General features: G+C 25.9%; 2 protein-coding genes across 2 annotated transcripts in view; both read left to right on the top strand.

Annotated features, from left to right (window-relative positions):
* Window positions 1–12,004, top strand: part of LOC135926806 (structural maintenance of chromosomes protein 2-like) — a 44,096-nt gene extending 32,092 nt beyond the window's left edge. The window contains exons 11-17 of the mRNA XM_065462736.1: window positions 306–452; window positions 1,092–1,302; window positions 2,768–2,906; window positions 8,126–8,250; window positions 11,045–11,238; window positions 11,697–11,840; window positions 11,975–12,004. Of these exons, the coding sequence (XP_065318808.1) occupies window positions 306–452; window positions 1,092–1,302; window positions 2,768–2,906; window positions 8,126–8,250; window positions 11,045–11,238; window positions 11,697–11,840; window positions 11,975–12,004 (990 nt within the window). The remainder of the gene's footprint in view (window positions 1–305; window positions 453–1,091; window positions 1,303–2,767; window positions 2,907–8,125; window positions 8,251–11,044; window positions 11,239–11,696; window positions 11,841–11,974) is intronic.
* Window positions 12,005–16,206: 4,202 nt separating this feature from the next.
* Window positions 16,207–22,206, top strand: part of LOC135926804 (structural maintenance of chromosomes protein 2-like) — a 28,624-nt gene continuing 22,624 nt past the window's right edge. The window contains exons 1-2 of the mRNA XM_065462735.1: window positions 16,207–16,245; window positions 17,875–18,069. Coding sequence (XP_065318807.1) covers window positions 16,207–16,245; window positions 17,875–18,069 — 234 coding nt within the window. The remainder of the gene's footprint in view (window positions 16,246–17,874; window positions 18,070–22,206) is intronic.

Here is a 22,206-nt window from a genome sequence, read left to right as displayed (position 1 = left end):
GAATGAAATAAATAATATCTTGATTCTCTTCTCTAACTCAGATCACAATTAATATCTAAAAATATAATTTATATTTTGATTAAAATCATAATAGATAAAAGATGCTCTAATTTTTAGTATTTACAATACTAAATACTCTAAATTAGTCAATTATATACAAATACTTAATTTTAAATACACGTATTCACTACTACCTAACTCTGTCAAAGTATAATTTTGTATGAGGCCCACAATTTTTTATAATATTTTGACACATCAAATTCAATTTCATTGTATTTTACTTTTTTTGGCATATAAAAATGAAGCTTAATAACGTAGTAGTTGACACTGAACAGACTGCCAAGCAAATTTTGATGCATGGAAAATTAGTTAATCGAACCACTTTCATTCCACTCAACAAAATAACGCCCAAATATATCAAAAATAGCATCATCGAATTAGCGACTCAAATTGTATTTAAAAAAATACAAATACATTTATATTGCTTATTCAATCAAAATCATTTTATATTATTTGATAAATGAATTCTCTTTTATCATTGGACACAAACTGTAAAACATTAAAAGCGATAATTTTTAAAAAATTTAGCTGACTATTTTATAAAAAATTTGACCCCTCAATGCCATGTGACTCTGAATTTAAGCTTTTATTTAAATTCATTTTTAATCCTAATATTTAAGAGAGAAGGGTAGAATAAGAATTGTTAAACGGATAAGTCAGCTGGCTTAGCCAGGTTTTGAATGAAGGTTATAATTAAAAAAATGCTTAAGCCAATAAATATTTTTAATTATTTTTTCTTAAATCTTTCGACCACAGTATCAGATTGGTCATGCCAAATTGGGCCAAGTTAATTTGATCAGGAATCGAATAGCAAATAACCTAATTGGGTAAATTAAACTAATATTTTAGTGAAAATGCATAATTAATTTGAGCACAAATAAAATCGAAGCAAATGAACCAACTCATGCGAGTTGATGAATTGGCTCAAGTAGTAGTTAATTCGTTGACTAAAATTGACTCGAGTTGTAGATAACCACGGTTTAGCCATTTAACGACATTACTTCCACATTTATTTACTTCATTTAATAAAGGGTGGAGGCTCAGAAAACGTGATACCAATGATAGATATAATCAAATATACAGACGAAAACATAAGACTAGCCATGCAATTTGTATTTGGTAATACACTTTTTTGCAAGGATATCGACACAGCCAAAAAAATAGCTTTTCATCCCCAAATCAAACTACGATGTGTAACTTTGGATGGTGATATTCTGGAGCCATATGGGACTGTATCTGGAGGTTACATTGTACAATACTATATATAATATAACCCAAAATCATATAAAAATGCTGGACTGCATATATTTCTGTAAAATATGAATTTGTTCCCAATAAACAATAAGTTAAACATTTTAATATGAGTTTTATATAATTATATATACATTTAGATTTTTTCTTTATGGGGCCCTTAAGCCCATAATCAATTAATTTTAGGTTTAAAAATTTTTTATTGGTCATGGATGCCAGATCGAATATCAGGTAAATATGACTACCATATATGCTTTGTTTTTGGCACTCCATGGCTACGCCCCTGGTAATATTAGAAAAAAGAGAGAATGGAAAGAACATAAATATTGAGAAAATAAATTTAAGTAATTTATTAAAAATATTAGCTAGAATTGTTTTTATATAATTTTTTTGCCCATCCCGAAAATATTTTTGCCAGGCATGTTAGCCAGGCTTTGCAGATTTTTAGTATGGCTTACTCTACTGCTACAGTCGAAAATATTGAAGTTACTATTCATTATTAACACAAACCAAAGTCAAAAAAATTTTTAAACAATTTTGATAAAAAAATAACACTAATTTTATATTTATTAACAAGTTATATAAATAATTAATAGTAGTGATTGTAAAAATAACCTATCTTTGATTAAAAAAACTAGCTCTATTACCAGTAATGGGTGAAAACGTAGGCCATCTAAATTTCTGAGTATGCCTGAAATATTTTCTCTTTGAGCAAAAAAAATTGAGTGTGCCAAAATAAATGAAACTTTTTACAAGATTTTTAGTTGATGCCACTGTAAAACAGTCAATACTAGTTAAAATTATGATGAGACAATAAAAAGTAGTTCAAAACATGTCCAATTTTTTAAATTAGAATTCTATAAAAAATTTCAACAACTTTTTGTCCTTTTTACAAATCCTTTGAGCTCCAGAAAGTTTGCTTAAATTGCTAAGGAACATTAATGATTAACATCAACATAATAAAAAAATTGATAGAGGCAAATCCCCTCCAAAATCTATACCATAGTAAATCGATGTTGTTAATTAAAAAAATACATAGGATTAGGATATTATTATTTTATAAATGTCCAAATTAATTGAGCCATTCTTTATAACCTCCACCCAACAAAATCAAAATTATTTCTCATAATTTAGGACAGGAGGAATTAAACATTATGTGTCACTAACTGTAATCTAAAAATTAGTTATGTTATATATATAAATTAAACTGTTAGAATGTTATCTATAATTAATGATTTAAAATTTAATTTAGCACTAAAATCGAAATAAATATCTATTAATAAATTAGAATTTTATAACAATTATTTAAATATCAATCTACAAATATTGTTTATTTTTATTTTCAACAACCCTCTAGCTTACCTCTTTAGAAGTTGGAGACAAATGGCTCCTGATCACCTTAGTGATTGCTTTAGTCATTATGTTTGTAATTACTCATATAGTTTTTTTAAACCAGGTTACCACAATCCATCTAGTTTTTCAGCACTCTCGAAAAGCCTCGAAATTAATGAGCTCAAAAACAAGTTGGCAGATTTGATCATGGACACAGATGGGTTGGCATCGCAATTTGATAAAATCAAAGAAAACCAAAATAAGTCCTAAATCTTTATGCATTGTATTTAATTATTAAATGATAAATTAATTTTTTTTTAAAAATTGCCATAAATTGGAAAGTAGAAAATCAAGAAAAATTGAACGACAAACGTTTATTATTTTCTAATCACGTCAATTCGGGGCAGAAAACTTGATGCAACCACAAATCGGTGGGATAATTCTGCCCAGTGGCAAATTAGCTAACGACAAATAGAGGTTGGCCTGGGTCTAATATTTTATTCACAACCCACCCACTCATGGTGGAAATAAAAAAATTCACACCCATTCATCCTTATCATTAAAAAATTTTCGACCCGACTTGCCCACTCACGAAAGACAATATTTTGATTCACGCCCGAAAATTCACTGCTTTTAAATTTTTCAAAACTATTACTATAATTTTACACTTTTTTGAATTTATTCCAAGGATCCAAACCGAAACGAATATCGGTTCGGGTTCAGGTTCTGATAAAAATAACGCTTTGAGGTTCAGGTTCGGTTCGTAAAAAATTAAAATATCCTTGGGTTCGAACTTCTAAAAACCGGCATTAGAATTTTGTATAGGGAAAATATTTTTTTTATTTTATCATTAATTTAAAAAACACATATATAAAGCTTTCATTTTTATTAATTGCACATTATAAAATAATATTTAATTTATAAATATAAAAATAAAAATATATATCAATGATTAATTTTAACATGAACAATATTTTCCTTTTTTTACTTAAATTTTTTTTATTAAGCCGCACAATTAATATATTTTCAATCGGCTCACTCAAATTACATCTATAATGAGATAGCATAAATTTAATTGTTGAAACATCTTTCCACACTAACTTGGGTAGCCGGCACTGCCAATATGTTTATAAGCTTAAAATATTTAGAAAATGTTATAAAATGACAATATACTAAAGTCTATAAAAATTATGACCGACACTTATCAATCAAATGTGATTGATGATAATCTATAAAATAATCGAATAAAATTGAAATCTAATAACTTACATATTATTTTATAAACATAAAATCATGACACTCGAACAGGTTCAGAGGCATTTTAGCAGTTTGGTTCAGGTTCGGTTTGAATTTTTTTAGCGGTTTAGGTTCGGTTCAGGTTTGATAAAAAATACCGGGTTTTAGCAGTTTAACTGTTCGGTTTGGATCCCTGATTTATTCTATTTATTTCTCTAATTTCATAATCCATTTTAATAAGAAAAAATAAATACAATCTATAAATCGAAATTTTTATTTAGGAAAAGAAGAATGTCCATCTATTTTAATTTTTCCGCCTTTCCACTAATAAGAGATTGGCTACAGAAAATAACCTTTCACTAGAAGCCGAACTTACCTTGACTGACAAAATTTTACTCGCTAATTTTCTCAAAAAAGGAAATGAATATTCCTCAAATTTTAATTTTTATAAATTTACCCGGGCCAGGCCTGAAAATTTTTTAAAAAAAATATCCTGGCCGGGTTGTATATTTTAAAACCAAATATTTGAAATCGCCATTATTAGTTGTAAAAAATAAATAAAATATATTTTAAAAAAATCCGGGCCAGGCTGGTCCATACAAATGGTACCTTTGCAGGTCTTTGATATATATATCATCCTTTTCTAAACAAGACCTCTGAAATTCGGATCCAGAAATAAGCCTACCTTATGTAGTTGCTGCATAATAAATCTTTCTTTTAAAAGAAATATTGTTCTGTTTTTTAAGGTTTTGATTATTATTGTATCACGTTCAGAAGGTTAACAAAATTTTACTAATTTTTGTTTCCATAGATTAACTTCATTTATTGGGGACGAGAATCTGCACTCAGATTATCTGAACATTCTTAAAATATTGATAAAAATTTATCTAACTCACGTAGGATGATAATATTAATTGTGGCTATTTAATTCTTGCTTGCTAAACGACACTTGCATTTCAGAATATGATTTTAAGAAACTCTGTATCATGATATATGCATAGTTCCTTCTAGTTATTACATCTTGTTTAAGGGTATGCTTTAATTTGCTTTGCAAGCTGTAGATTATTTGAAATATCGTACTATTTTTTTTACCCCATTTATATTTAAGGCTATTTTAGTTAAACAATTGTCTTAATATAATGCATATTTAATATATGGCACATATATGCTAACGTTTCGTCATCTTTGAATGCACTTATAGATTTGCTCCGCTAGCAGTCACACAACTATACATTTATTTTAATAATTTTCTACTTCTGTGTATTCTTCTAAAATTGAATTGACTACACTTTTAATATTGACGCCTGTTTTCATTTCCCTTGTGGCCAAAATAAATGTTTTCAATTCTAAATCCTTAAAGATAATATGTCCTGTAATGGTTAAAAACTTCGATTTATAGTCATCCGTCCAAGAATCCATGGTTATGGAACAAGTAATTATTATTGATCGCACTTTTAATTTTAATTTTATCGTATATTTTTGGAGCTATTAGTATTCATGAGAGTTTTCCGGTTCACAAGTAAATCTTTTATATTTTGTTGTCCATATTTAACACCAACATTTATTAACTCTTGGCCTAGCTTGTAAAAACCCTTCACTTTCTGTTGCATTTACAGATCGAAGATCTTTACAAATAAAATATACTTTTCTGTAAAAAATTTAAGCAAAATTTAGCAAAAAGTCTCGCGATAAAACACCTAAACATAAAAAGAAAATAGAAATAATGGCATGATACCAGATGTTGTTTATAAAATGGAGAAGATTTTTTGTTTTCAAAAATTATTGTTAAAACTAAATTAAATTAGAAAATATATATTATAATTATTGCAAATTTATATTTATAAAAAAACAATTTTAAAAATTAAAATTTTCTTGATTCATGAGAAATTTATGTTCACGCCCGGGAAAAATTTTGGGAAGGCCCGTCACGCCTAAATTTAATATTTATTCACACTCACGCCGTGACCCACCATGACACGCTGGGTCACGCGTAATTTCACGGCCCGGGCCCACCTCTATTAAAAATAATATTTATTTATATATTATTTATGAATTAAATATTTTTTAAATTATTAAAAAATGCGATTTTATTTTTTAAAATTAATAAATATTATTTGCTAAAAACATTAGATTTGTAACAAGATGATATGTTATTATAAGACTAGTAATTTACAGAAAAGGTATCGAAATATTATTATATATTTTATTCTTTTAATTTTTGATGTTTCATATTTTATAAGACCATCGATTATTATATTACAATATTTTCTTAATACAAACTGCAATACCTTTCAGCTCCAATTGAAAGGTTATTTATTGTTACAAGGTTCGCCGAAACGGCAAAGGTCTAATGATAAATCATTTGAAAAATTTGATTTATAAAATAATTAATCTATTTTAAATACTCTTCTACAAATTAATATTTCAACTCCTATTAAAAATACTAGTCTCCCTCCCTCCTGATTATTATAATTAATTCATCATTAAATATTTTAATAATTATTATAAATAGTCATATGCTGATGAACCCTCGACAAAACTGCAGATGGAAATCGTTATCTTCACAAATAAATAATAAAAACTATTTTATAAACTATTCTAATTTAATTGGTAATGATAATTTGAAAGTATCTTTTTTTTAAGATATTCCAATTTAGGAAAAGATACAAGTATCTTTTATCTTGTATCTTTTTGATATTTTAAATAAGATACTTGTATCTATATATAAGATTGATTTTTTTATAAAGAATCTTTATCTAGATTTATTTCCGGAGGACCTGCCCAACTCTGGTATACCAAATAAATCAGGTATACATATAAAATTAAATTTTTATTTGATATTAGTATTAAAATATATATCACATTTAATGAAATATCATTTTAATCAAAATATCATATAAATATGTCATAATTAATAGAACCAGAGTTGGCAAATTGGTCAATTGAACGATAAAGTATTTGACCTGGTCAATTACTTGAAAAAAATCTGATGAAAAAAAAATGTTTGAGTTAAGAAAAAACGATATAAATATGTGTGATCACAACGCTGCTTATTTATTGGGTCCCTAATATAAATGAGAGCATCTTACTAATAATGAATTTAATGTTGCATGTGATATAATTAGTGTTGTCGGCTCACCTTTATCCGATTTTTAAAAACGGCTTTAGCCAAAAAATATTGCCTAGGTTCGTTTTCGATAATAGATATCTAGAACTTTGTGCCATCTATGAGCAAAATCTCCAGGCTTGAATAATATTCTTCTGGATAAAATACTGAGTTAGCCGTTTAACAACACTAGATATAATACAAGAATTAGTCATTTTATAAGATGAGGAGAATAAAAATATTTCAAGTGATATCATAAATTTCAGAAGTAAAAGCAGCGTGTTTAATAGCAAATTATATGGAAAGCAGTAACTTTCATAAAAAACAATCAGTTCTGACCTCAAGTTGGTGGAATGGGCTTGCTCACCATACCCATTAAGTGGCATTTTACTAACAATTCCTTACTACATCGGTTGATTTGGGTTAATATTCTTACTAAAACAGAAATCCATTGAAGATTTCGACAACATAAATAGTTAAAAAATATTAAAGAAGATAATAATACTGAATATGAATCAGAACAAGACTCTACCACGGAGAGTTAACCATTGGTTATTGAATGACATTGATTTAAAAATATTATTATAAAATTAATATTATAGATTCGTTTTACTATTATATTCAGAATAAAGTTAATATTTTCTTAAAAAACATTTATTTGAATTGACCATATTTGACCAATCAAACCGAATTTATTTGACCGGTCGAATACATAACCCTGAATAAAACCAACGCTCTGCGAATTACCATCAACATGCCCTTTAATTTTATTAATTCCAAATAATAATCCAATTGTATTAATATTTTAAAATAAATTGCAACTTAATTAGATCCTCTATGAATTGTCATTGCACCAAATTTCTGCACCGAATTGATATGTAAAGATTTTTCTCTTACCGTTGACATCAAATATCTTAAATTAAGATAATAATATATTAAAAAATAGTTAGAAGTTTATCTTTATAACTATTTAAAGACTGAATTTTTAACTAATCTGATATCATAAATCTATTAGCCTAGTTTTTATAAATAATTTGAAAAATGTAACAAATATAGGAATAATTTGGAATAAACGAAGTTTTAATAATTATTGAATCGTCAATTCCAAATTTTTCTTTCCCTATACGTTTATACACATAGGTATCAAGAAATCAATAGACTTATAGAGTTAAAGAGCCGAGATATGAATATGTTGAATTTCAAAATTAAAAACAACCATTTTTATCTGCTACAACAAGAAATGGAGGATACGAAAAAACTCATAGGTATCCTCAAACTATTCTTTTCTTTAGATTATTTAACAACTATATTCCTCGATTACAAAGATGATATATATTTTGAGAAGTGGTTACTAATTAGAGACAATAAGCAAATTTAATCAATTTTATTTAATATAAAAAGTATTAATATAATATATTAAATTATTCTTTTAACAGAAGTTATAAAATAATATAAAAATTTCTTAAATACAAAATGAAGTTTTTTAAAAAATATATTTTTCGATTGCTTTATATCTATATATACTAAATTATAAAAATAATTTGAATATCTAATATTCGATCAAAATATTCGAATAATTCGATTAGAATACAACGAACGAATAAATGAATTATTATATTAATTCGTTAAATATTCGAATTATTGATTTTATTCAATCGAATAATTCTTTATTTGTATTCAAACCTTTAATATTTACTAAAAGACTTTTAATAGATTTTTAACAACAATCTTTTTAACTTATCTCAATTTTTTAAAATCGTATTTTTAAAATAAGATCATTTTTGGCCCTTTTGACAATTAATATTTCAAGAACCAATAGTACTACTAAAATTTTGGATTCGATGCTTTCAAAGTTATCGATTTAAACTGAATAAATTTTAATGTATGGATATTGAACCTATATAAAAATATTAAATACACCAAACTTGGTCAATTTGGTATTATACATATGATTATTTATTTTCCTTGAACAACTTTCCATGTACAATATTCTGTAATCATTTATCAAAATTACTTTACTATTAAAATTATATGTGATACCATTTTTTATCATTTTATTTATACTATTAGTTATATTGATTACTAAAGTTTTCTAAAATAAATGTTACGAGATTATTTATTTTATTTTAAATTAATAATTTAATTTTATATAATATATTTTAAAATTTTACATCTTTTTATCATAATAAAAAATCAGGCTTATATAACAATTTTCATATTAATATATAAAAAAAAATTAATCTACACAATTTATATAAAAAAAATCAATTTATATAAACATAAAAAAAAACAATCTAAAGGTTAGTATTAAGGGTTCATATCAAAATTTCACCCTTTAAAAAATAATGTTCTCCACTCAGGTTTTTATTGCATGTGAATCTTATCGTGCAGTCTGTCATACATAGTCTTGGAAAATGATATTTATTTTGGTTGTTCATATGATTGTTCAAGCCGTTCATAAGTCATTGTAATCCTTGGCTTGATTCTATCACGTTGATTTGTTTATATTGTTCTGAGTACGCTGGCTCGTCGTTAAGCTCCGTCGTTATCATTGTCAATTTTACAAAATTGTTATCACCATTTGTAAAATTATCATTATTAAATAGGATTTCGGAATATTACTTTTAATTGTCTTCAAATTTATAAGTCTCGATTTTTTTTATCGCATTTAGTGTTACTTATAAGAGTTTTTTTTATTTCAATATTTTCTTTAATGATTATTTCCTTATTTTCTTTAAAGTTTATTTTCTATTATCACAAATGTTTCAAATTTTATTATATAATTTATTTCTTTTAGTTTATAAGAATCTCTTTCCTTTTGAATATTGGGTTTTAATTCAATTTTTTGATATGAAAAGATTTACAATTATAATGATATTTTCTTTTATAATAATGTGTTTCTTTATCTAATTTTCTATTTTTATAATAATTCTCATTATTAGACTTACTAAAATTTTTATTAGAACAATTTTCTTTTATTTCTGTAGCCGATTTAATTACATAAACACTTTAATGTATATAATGTTTCATCATAACTTGAATTTAACTCTCTTGGAAACACTGCTTTCATGACTAAATATAATTCATCTGGTAAATAACCTATTAAGCTTAGAGTATTCTTACTACCATGAAATTTTAAATAATCTTCTAACTTGTCAATGGATTTTATTTTATTATTATTGTCCCAAATAAGTTTATTCATAATTTAGAGATTTAACGTTAAAATTTTTTTAATTATTCTTCACTTTTTCAAATAAATCATTTCTTACGTGTTTTTAGAATGATATAAATATTACATTCCAGAACTTTTTTATCTAGTTGTCTATGTTCCAGTAGCTAAAATCATATTGTCTGTGGATTTTAGAATATATTATAAGTCATTATAGCCCAATTTTGTTTAGTTCGTCTAATTTGATATATACCTCATCTGGTAGTCTTCTCGTAAAGGAACCTGCTTTTTCAATGTCCGAATCTGAGTGTCCTTGAAGATGTCTTCGAATCTACTCAAAAAATTATCGCCATTGCCTGAGTATATTGAAAATTCAATATTTATATTAACATTATTATTGGGAATCTGTTTAATATTTATTTATTTATTTACGATTTCCTCGAATATGTAGAGGAACTGCCACCATAAAGTTTTCTAAAATAAATGATTGTTATGAGATTATTTATTTTATTTTAAATTAATAATTTAATTTTTATATAATATATTTTAAAATTTTACATTTTTTTATCAAACTAAAAAATCAGGCTTATATAACAATTTTCATATTAATATATAAAAAAAATCAATTTATATAAACATAAAAAAAACAATTTAAAGGTTAGTATTAATCAGTCATATCAACTATTACATTATATATTTATAGATTAATTTTATTGCCCTTAAAATTTTTAAAATATTATGAATGCCATTAACACTATCTATTTTTTTGCTAAAATTTAATTTTACATTTATAATTGGCCCTACAAAAGGAATAAATCTAGTTACGCCACTAGTTAATTGTCTAAAAATATATAAATATTTATAATACTATAATTAATTTAACAAATTAGACGATGAGGGCCTAAAATTAAAAGCTGTGATTTGTCAAATATCGGAGACAGAATCTAATATAGCTGATATAAAACTTAAGCTAAGCGATGTTGATAGTTTTCAAGAAAATCAAATCAAATTGGCCAAATTGCAAGTTGAAAAATCTAAGACTCATCTCGATGACCTTCAAAATCAACTCAAGGATTCTAACATGGTTTAAAACTATTCTATTATTGTTGCCTTAATAGCCTAAATAGATTTTCTTAAACCATTATAGATATAGAGATCTGCAAAAGTAGGCTAGGTTCGAAAAATTGTGTTCGGGCAGGATCCGGTCGTTCCTTGGAAATTTTTTAAATATATCTAAATTTATCAATTTTATGTTGAAATTTTCTGTAATATAAAAATAGTTGATTTTATTTATAAAAACTAGACGCCATATAACATATATCTGATTTTGAGTAATTATAAAAATTAATTTCTATATTTAAATATTTTCGGGCCGAATGAATTAGGCCCGATGCAGATCACTAATAGATATTGGGTTTATAAGGAATTTATTGCCATTTCTCATTTATATGTTCTCTAGAAATTTTAGATCAGATTATTATTGAAATGCCTTGAAGTTTTTTTGGAAATTAAATTAGTGTTATTAATAAATTTATATTTAAGGAATACGAGAAATTAAAGGTGGCTATCATGGAAAACGACAAATATATCGAAAATTATAAAATATCGATTACTGAAGTACAAACAAATATAATTAAAGCCGAAACAGATTTTATTAACCTAAAGCTTGAACATCAGAAAATTAAGGTTCATCTAGCTATCATCTTACTTTTAAAAATATTTCACTATATCATTTTAAATTTCGATTCCCTCTTTTTATAGCTAATTAAAATGGGCATAATAATCATATAAATTATTCTTCTATATATATATATTGTAAGGGTTTAGAAATTTGGGGCTTTGCTTTATAGAGACCCGTGTTTTTATCAAATCTTGAAAACTCAATTTACAGCTCCCGCTTTTAATTGTAAAAGACCTGATTTTACAAGGAATAATATACCAGCATGTATAGAGTGTGTGTGTAATGTGAATTTACAATTTCACCATAATTTTTTAAAATTAATTAGAAAAATATTAAAATATATATATTAATAGTTCAAAAGTTTGGGCAAAATTTTGTGATATTCACGTAGCTACCTTATATGGTATCACATCAATTCGACGCGGATATATGGAGTACTGGGGAAATATTTAGATGTTGGCTAAATGTATTGTTACGCGGTTCATGGCAAGGTCTGATTAGGCTAGGGTTAATCTAAGCAAAGAAGATTATTTTTATAGTCAAAAACAATCGATATCTTTTTTTAAATTCTTTTCTATATATAGTGTTTTATAATTATGTAATTTAACTTCTAATATTATGCAATTATATTGCCCTACATAATATAATATTAAATGTAGGAAAGTTATAATAATATAATATTCAAATAACGTAACCTTTAAAATATATAAGATATTAAAATATAACATATCTTCTTTCCCACCAAGTTAAGATCGTCTACCAATCTTTTTATTTACAAGTTCAAGTTCATCTATTAATTTCTACTGTTTTATCATCTCCTAACTTTATAATGTCATTTGTTTTTATTGATTTTTCAACTGGTTCTTCCTTTATTTGTAGTTGGTCAGGATGTTTACGTTTTTTCTCTTTTTCTTCTTCCCTTTTCCAGGATTGTGATGGTGGATTCCCTTGGTATATGGCAACTTCTGGTATATCTCTGCTTTGTTTTGACATCCACTATAGCTGTTTATTAGTTTTTCGACATCTTTATCTAATTGTTCTCGCCATATATAATGTCTCGTAATGGATTTCATTGATGTAATACTTGGATGTCCCTTATGCAATATGTGAAACTCTTTTTTGTAGTGAGTACGGAATGATTAATCTACCATTCCAAAATAAAATACCGTCATCATTTTCTATTTCATCTATTCTTGTTCTAAAAGCTTGTAATTCTGGTGCTTGATTTTGTATATTTGTACCATTTATTAATATTTTAACTCTTCTTAAAATTGGATCTTTCGCGGTTTCATTTCTAAGTTCTTTTTTTGATAGAGTTAATGTGTCATAAGTAAGATTTCTTATATATTTCACTGTTTTATTTTCGCTTGTTATTTTATCAATATTTTTCTCTATTGGGTTTCGCGATAAAGCATCTGCAATTATATTATTAGCGCCATTCTTTTACATTATTCATAATCATATGCAGATAATTTATAAGCCCAACGTAATTATATTTGGTTTGTTAATGAGCTTAAATCTCTGTTATCATATATTTTTTTAAAGGTTTGTGGTCCGTTCGTATTTTAAATTTTCGTTCATACAAATAGTTATGAAATTTTTCTACGCCGTTTATTATGGCTTTGGCCTCTTTGTCGATTGTTGAATAATTCTTTAGTTCTTTGAGAATTCGTTATCATTATCATATTTTTACATGAATACAGCTCCAAATCCTTGGTTAGATGCATCTGCTTCTAATATTAACTGAGGTCCTGTTTATAAAACTGTATAGTATTTTGTTCTGTTACAGTTAACTATTCCTTTTGCTTTTAAAATAATGCATCATCTTTTTTAGTCCAATTCCATTTAACATTTTTACTAGTTTTATTATGTAATTCGGCTATGATTCCGTGTAAGTTTGTTATGAACCGTGTATAATAGTTTAATACACCTAAAAATGATTTTATGTCATGTCTATCTTTTGGCGTTGGATATTTTTGTTGCTATTATTTTATTTATATCAGGGTGTATTCCATTTTGATCTATTATGTATCCTAAATATGATATTTTTTCTTTCATAAAATTTATTTTGCTTGTTTTGACTTTTAATCTCGCATTTTGTAATTTTTTAAGGACTTGTTTTATATTCTCGATATGTTCAGTATCATTTTTTCCTCTGATTATAACATCATCTAAATTAACTGCTGTACTTTACAATCAGCCAGTAAATCGTCCATATATTGTTGAAATATTATTGGTGCTGTAGCTATACCAAATGGTAATCGTAAATAGCGGTAGTATCCATTTGGTGTTACCATTGTTAATAATTCTTGCGATTCATCGTCAATGCTCATTTGTAGGTATGCATCTTTGAGATCTAATGTTGTATATTTATTTCCATTCGCTATTTTTGCTATTAATTCTTCAAACGTTGGTAGAATCTGATAGTCTTTTAGTAGAAATTTATTTAATGTTACTTTGAAATCTCCACATAATCGTAGTTCACCTGAAGTTTTACGTACCACTACCATTGGAGTTCTCCAGGTTACTCTTGTTGTTGATGGATCTATTTTCTTGATTATATTATTTTCTTCCAAACGTTTCAGTTCATTTTCAATTTCTACTTTTAAAGGCAACGGTACTCTTCTAGCTGGCAGTGCAATTGGTTTTGTATTTTCTTCCAATTGTAGTTTTACTGGTTCGACATTTTTTATTAATCCTAATTTATTATCAAACACCGTAGCCAATTCTTTATATAGTTTGTCAATATTCACGTTACCATTCATTATTATTATATTTATTGTTGATCATATTGATTTTTAAATATGTTGGTAACTATAAATCAAATTCTATAGTCCATGGAAATCCAAATAGTGCTGCATCATTTGTTTTTGTAACTAATAACAGGAGCCATTTTATTTTATCATCTAATTGCACTTTCCTATAATTTTTATTGTATTGTTTCTATATGTAGCTGGAGCTCTAGCCATTCTAAGTTTTCGCCTCCCAATTTATTACATAAATTGCATTAATGATGGTCACTGCTAAACCTGTATCATTCCATTTTAATTTCGTGTTTATTAATACCGTAATTGTTGGGTGCTCTCCATATTTGTAGACTTTTCTTATTGAGAAATCTGAATCGTCGTCGTTATTATTGTAATTTGTACCGTAAATTCCTCTAGTTTTACAACACACGGCAAATTGGTTTGGTTTCTTACATTAGTTGCATGTTTTTCCATATGTTGGACAATTCCGAATAGCATGAAAAATTACAAAAATAACACGGTTTTCTTGTATTATTATTTATGTGGTAGTTATTATAACCTTGCATTGGTTCTCTTTTTACGTATGTTTTATTGTCATTTTGATAGTGTCGATTATCATTATCATTTAAATTTAATCGTTTATTTTAATTATATTTGTTCGTCTCTTTGATTTTATAAACCATTTTAGTAGTATTATTTATTTTTCATTTGTTTAAGCTTAACTGTTGGTCTTCGTCTTTAATATCTGGGTATCGTAAACGTAGTTCTTTATCTAGTCCTGCGATTAATGATCTCAAATTCTTAGTTCTACATTAACTTCGGGCTAGCTCCTTTATAGTTTTTAAATAACTCAAAAAGGATTCTGCAGGCCGCGACTTAATCTAATGAAATCAATTTTAGATGCCAGAACAGTTCTTCCATATTTATAAAGTTGTTTTGCAATTTTGTATATATCTGCCCATACTACATCAGCAATTTTTCTTGGAAAGAGTAATTTTTTTATATCAGTTATAATATTTATTCCTCCATAAGCTATAAATAATTTTTTCAAAGTGGCGTCAGTTTGCGGAATATTTTTAACATTCAGTATGTATTTTATATAGTCAATATAATCGTCAATGGAACATTCATCTTTTTTAAGTTCCTGTAATATTATTTTATCCATAATTTCTAAACAGATTTATTATTATTTTTTTTATAAACAGATAAAAAATTATAATTCTATCCTCGTCGCCATTTTTTATAGTCAAAAACAATCGGTATCTTTATTTTAAATTCTGTTCTATATATAGTGTTTTATAATTATGTAATTTAACTTCTAATATTATGCAATTATATTGACCTCCATAATATTATATTAAATGGAAGAAAGTTATAATAATATAATATTCAAATAACGTAACCTTTAAAATATATAAGATATTAAAATATAACAAATATGATAATTATTTTCTTTCTATTATGATTAGTTATTAGCTTAATTTTAATAGGCTTATTATATATGCTTAATTCTTTTATCTTAAACTTTATTAATTAATAATTAACCACTACATTTTAATTTCCTTTTAGGACCAGATGAATTCATAACATGTTTTTACCGAACTACGCTGTTTAGCTAAGAATAATGCTAAGCTCGTGGACCGCGTTAGCGGTTTCCCTGGAGGTATGCATTAAAGAGACGGGTTAGTATTTGTATTAGATGAGGAAAAATACCGGTAAAATCTAACACATACTAACTGTAGAATAAATTAATATTCTTTTTTAAAAAATTCCCTTTCTTATAAGCAGAACGATACTTTTGAAATGATCTAGATACAGATACATTTTCTAAAACCGTAAGATATAGATACAATTTTTAACATACTTATACAGGGTTCGTTGTTCTCGAACAGAAACTTTTATTATGTCAGCACAAAATACGTAAACTATTTTTATATTTTGTTCTCATTCAATTTAAACGCCATATAAAAAATTCCTTTTTATCTTTTTTTCGACAAATTCTCATTTAAAACGAGCATTTATTTTAAAAAATATTTTTTACATTAAATTTATAATTTATTCATTAAAAGTTAGCGGAATATCTATAAAATTAAAAAAATTTTAAATAAATTTATTTGCTAAAATAATTTTGTGCATCAATAGTATTGTTTTTAATTAATGGCATTATGGCTAATCAAGGATTTATATATATCTTTACATAATAAAAATATCCTTCACAATCTTGAATGGATATCTATAAATTTATATGGGGAAAAAAAATAATATTTAATGAATATTTATTTTTTCATATATAAGTTTTAATATTTTATATATTTTTTATTATATTAGTCTTAATATTCTTTAATATATTTATTAGAGACCTGCAGAGGTATCATTTGCACTGCCCAGCCCGGATTAAAAAAAAATTTTTTTTAGGCCCGGCTCGGAATTTTTAAAAATTATATTCGACCTAGTATATACAAAAAATTTACCTATTGGTATTTTAAAATTTTTTAAAAAAATTTTATGGCCAGGCCCGGGTATTTAAAAAAAAAATTTCAGGCCCGGCCCGGGTATATTTGAAAAATTTAAAATCAGGGCCGGGCCTGCTGGTCTCTGATATATATTTAAATTATATGCTCATGAGATAAAATGAATATTGTATTCAAATTTTTATATTTTAAGATAAAAAAGGGTTTCGGCCCGGGTATATTTAAAAAATATAAAATCAGGGCCGGGCCTGCTGGTCTCTGATATTTATTTAAATTATATGCTCATGAGATAAAATGAATATTGTATTCAAATTTTTATATTTTAAGATAAAAAAGGGTTTAATAAGTATAAATGTATCATAAAACAGATACAGAGACCTCAAAAATAGTATTTAGATACAATTTACTTTTTATTAAAGTATACCTTGATACAGATAAGACATTTTTATATCTAGATACTTTAATAACTGCTAATAAACATTTAAAATTTTTATTAACTTGGAGTATTTATGTCCGGTATATGCCCGATTTTATTTTTGTCAGACATTTAAGCCCTGATTTTATAATAGGTTGATCATTCAATCATCAACGCTGCCTTTAATTTGATAAAAAAATGATAATTTTTAAATAAATCGCAGTTTAATTAGACGGGCGTCGAATTGTCATTACGCCGAGTTTTCAGCACTGAATTATCGTGCGCTTAATTGATTTGTCACCACTATACATGTTGGAATACGATCAGCATAATCAGGTCTTTCAAAATTAAAAAGTTACGATATATATATATAGGCTATATAAAGGAAATTTTTTTGAAACCTTAGGACGAAGAGGAAGTTATAAAGCAACAATTGGTTCAAGAAAAACTTACTATACAAACCAACAACAAGGATATCAATGATAAACAAAATGAAAAAAGGGCTCTTATTAAGGATAAGAATGAAAAATCTTTAAGCCTTCAAAAACTTAATCAAGATCTACAAACAATCAACCACAACCTTAAAACAAATCAAGAAATGGTTTGTTTTTGTTATTATTTATTATAATCTCAGGTAAATTATTTTTTTTTTTAAAAACTTTATTATTTACTGAAAACTCCATTGTAAATTATGCAAATGAGAGATCTCCAAAACACAACCCACCAGAAAAGTCATTCAACCATCGCATGGGTCGGGTCAAAAAATTGTGATAATTTTTTTTAATGTTTGGAATGGGTAAATTATATGTTTACATCATATTCATAATTATATATTTCTTATTTAACTTGAAAAATTAAAGATAATATTACAATTCTTACTAATAAAGATAATAATTCGTAGAGTTAGGCCATTTATAGTCAACCTTTTTTCAAAGCCGTTTTAGAGGCATGTTCCAGGTTCAGATAATTTTTTATTTATTTTCAAACAAAGGATAAGAATTTGTCGAATTATTTATTTTATATAATATAATTTTTTTTTTAAAAGAGTTTCCGGATTCGGATTTCATGGGTCATTTAATCGTTAATAAAAAACAAACGAAAAAAAAATTAATTCAACAAATTACTATCCTCTATTTGGAAATAAAAATAAATTACCAGAAGCATGTCTCAAAACCCGCTTTGAAAAAACGTTATGTTTTGACCTTAGCAGGCTTATGAAAACATATACAAAAAATTATGTTATATGGTTTATAATTGAATTATTTTTTAGGACTACTATATGTTAGTATTATATGAGCATATGTCTATCTAAAATTTAAATTTTTAAAAAATCATAAATTTTAGTAAATATTTGAATTATATGTGATTTTAGAAATATACAAATATTTGTAATTATTATTATTTTTTAATTATAAGCCACTGTAATCGAGTTATTTTTTTTAATGGAATTTGCAATATTATCTTTTGGATTATGAGAGTGACTTTTTGGAAATTTCCTAAACTAAAAATAAATATTTATAAATGGTAGAATTATGCGATCAGGTGAGGAATAGGGCTGTTCTACATTTTGTGAGTTATTTTTATATGCACAAATATGATTGTCAAAGATTGCATGTTTCTAAAAGATAATTGCATCTTACGTTCAATTTATTAATTACCCAATAAAATGTTTGAATATTATCTTATTATTGTGTACTAAATAAAATATATAATAATCAGTTTTTTAAAAGGGTAAGACTAACCGAAATGTATTGCAAATGAGATTTAATATTAAAAATGCTTTTAGATTATTTATATCTATTTTATAATTTTAGATTATTTCTTATGACATACTGAAAAAAAATCATTTTTTTGGTTTAAGATTTCTTATTTGATTTTCTGGTGGAATCCATAAAGGAATTCATTTTTTATTCGGATTGAGCTGGGTTGGGAATATTTATTTTTCCAGGTTATGCAGAGTCGGGATGCCTCATCTTACGGTTTGAGTTTAAAAAATTGGCTTCCAGGAGATGTAAATTTCCCCCAGGAAAATTGGTGAAAAATGGGAAAAAAAATAATCACAAAATACATTGTAAACATTTCATTTTTTTATTGTAACTTTATTAATTACAAAAAGCATATAAATTTTATTTAAAATTCATGGGATTCTAATAAAATATCATAAACATCTTCATAGGATGCAATTGAAATATCATCATTATAACTTGATAATATCCCGAACATTATGTATTTGTGTGATCCTTTAAATATATGTTATGATTGATATTAATTTTTAGACTCTTTCATTCTTTATGCTATTTCTCGTTCTTGAATGAATTTTTCCAAATGCTAATTAGTCTCTATCACTCGGCACTTGAGGGTGTTATCGAAAGGCATCTTAGCGCCACTTGACAAAGAGGTTGATTTGTACACAACCCTTTCTACCATATGAGTGATTTGGTATGGATCGAGCTCTCCCATATTCCAGCTCCTTTATAGAAATCTTATTTTGAACGATATTCTGCTAAATTACCCATAATTCGGAATTAATTTGGCCTGAAATAATATTTATTAAATTTAAAGCTACAGTTAATTCGCGGTCTATTAATTTCACACCATTAACATTTTTCAAATCATTTTCGTTAAAAATAAAAGTTGATGAATTGAGTTTATCTTTTATATCCCAAAATATTTCTGGTGCGTCAGATAATACCATTGTATCCGATTCTACAATTATAATTTTATTATAAATAAATTCCAAAAAAGTCAGTACTGACTCTAATTTATAGTAGCCTTCTTTGTTTAATATAATACGCCTTCTTTGTTTGTCTCTAAATAAACTTGAAATTGCAATTTTTTGCAAAGCCTCCTTATTTTTTACAACACTTTGTAACTTTATAACAAAACCTTCCCATCTTGTCGGTCTTGGAATTTTAAGGAAGATTTGTATCCTTTCACTATTTGCCTTTCTTTAAAGATTACCAATAAAATACTATTAAATTTTAAATATTTAATTATTTGTTTGGCTTTTGCATATTTATATAGACACTTTCTTGTTATTAGCTGTATTTTTAATAAAATGTTTCCAGATGTTGGAAGTTTTCCGAGTCATATAAAATATTGCAATCTTATTAATTTAATTATATAGTATAATTAAAATATAATGATACTTATATATCAAATCTAAATATATCATTAATTATTAATAATTCTATAATATATCATATCAATATTATGTATGAGAATATTTACATTTTACCTTTGTCTTTGTACTTTATGGTTGCACTAATAAAATAAGTCTAAAGAGAATCACGAGAAAATTATTTTAAAATTTATGATATAATAAATGAAATTATAAATCATAATTTTTGATAAAATATTATATTTTATAAAATATAAATCATAATTTTTGAATAAAATATAATATTTATATTAATGGAAAATTCGGGAAATTTTTCGTTATTTCCCAGGAAATTTCTCTACCTTTATATCTCTACTTACAGCAGATCTCTCGAAATCATTAAATACTAATCAACATACTTTCAAAAAAGTTATAATAAAAATTTTAAAAAGGTCCTTTGTAGAAACACGTTTTCCCCAAATGTGTTCGATACCGATACATAAGATAATCCATTTCCGATATAATTTTTTTTATTAATCGCTAATATTTAATAAAAACATCATTCCCCTCCTTCCTACCAGTATTGCAATACTGAATAGAGGTTCTACTGTTGGCCTAGATAAAATAGTACCATTTTTTTATAAAATATTGTTTAATATTCTAAAATTATTAATAATATTAAATCTTGTCTGCTCGATCTGTTACATGAAAATATTATCTATTAGCTGGCAATCATCATCATTTTCGATATTTGGATTACTATGTATTCCTCCACTTTATTCAATGATTTGGTTTGTAGGGATATAGGATTAGATAGTAATAGTTAAGAATATTGAGTACACTCATTCATTGTATAAAAGTATATTTTAAACTTTATTTGTTTTCAAGTCATCTGGGATTTACTTTTTCAGAAAGTAATTCAATCAAGGTTATTACTCCTTTCAACGTAATATTCTGTATTTTTAGTCTCTAAGTTTTAAATTGGTAGTATTGGACTTCCTTTTGATAATCAGAATAATTTTTAGAAAAAAGACACTTCAGAGGAGGTGGGTATTTCGTACAAGTTGGGCTTGTTAGAGCAAATGACTTAAGATATCTTCAGACAAGATGGTTATCTATTTTTCCTGATACCTTGAAAATCGCCCAGGGCATAAGTTTACCCATATTCGATTTTGAGATAAAAATAAAGATTGATGGTATAGATCATAGAGCAATAGAAGGTCAAAATAGAACATTGCTAATTTAATTTTTTGACCTAGGCCAGGCCCGAAATTCGGATTTCTAAGCTTGGCCTTAATTTTTATTTGAGGCTAGCTTGGTCAGATTTAATCCAAAAATATTTATTTAACCGCCGACGTTGCTAGTTTTTTTAATTTGAGGAAGCTCATTATTCTAAAAAATGATAATCCTATCTTAAACGGCAACAAAAATATTTTTCTACCTAAAATCTGGGAAAAGGACCATAACTAAATAAAGCTAATATTTTTCAGGAGAATTCCCAAAGTTTACAGGAAATTATTCTCTCTGCGCCCACTCATAACATTATTATGAAGTTAAATGAAATAAAAATTATTAATTGTATCGCCCTTGTCAGGATATTGAACCAGTAGTTATAACGGTTCAGTTTCATCTCGCTTT

The sequence above is a fragment of the Gordionus sp. m RMFG-2023 genome, chromosome 3 (assembly GCF_954871325.1).
Source record: "Gordionus sp. m RMFG-2023 chromosome 3, tfGorSpeb1-WG-v2, whole genome shotgun sequence".
Taxonomy (NCBI): Eukaryota; Metazoa; Nematomorpha; class Gordioida; order Chordodea; family Parachordodidae; genus Gordionus; species Gordionus sp. m RMFG-2023.
This window is presented reverse-complemented; position numbering and strand designations above follow the sequence as displayed.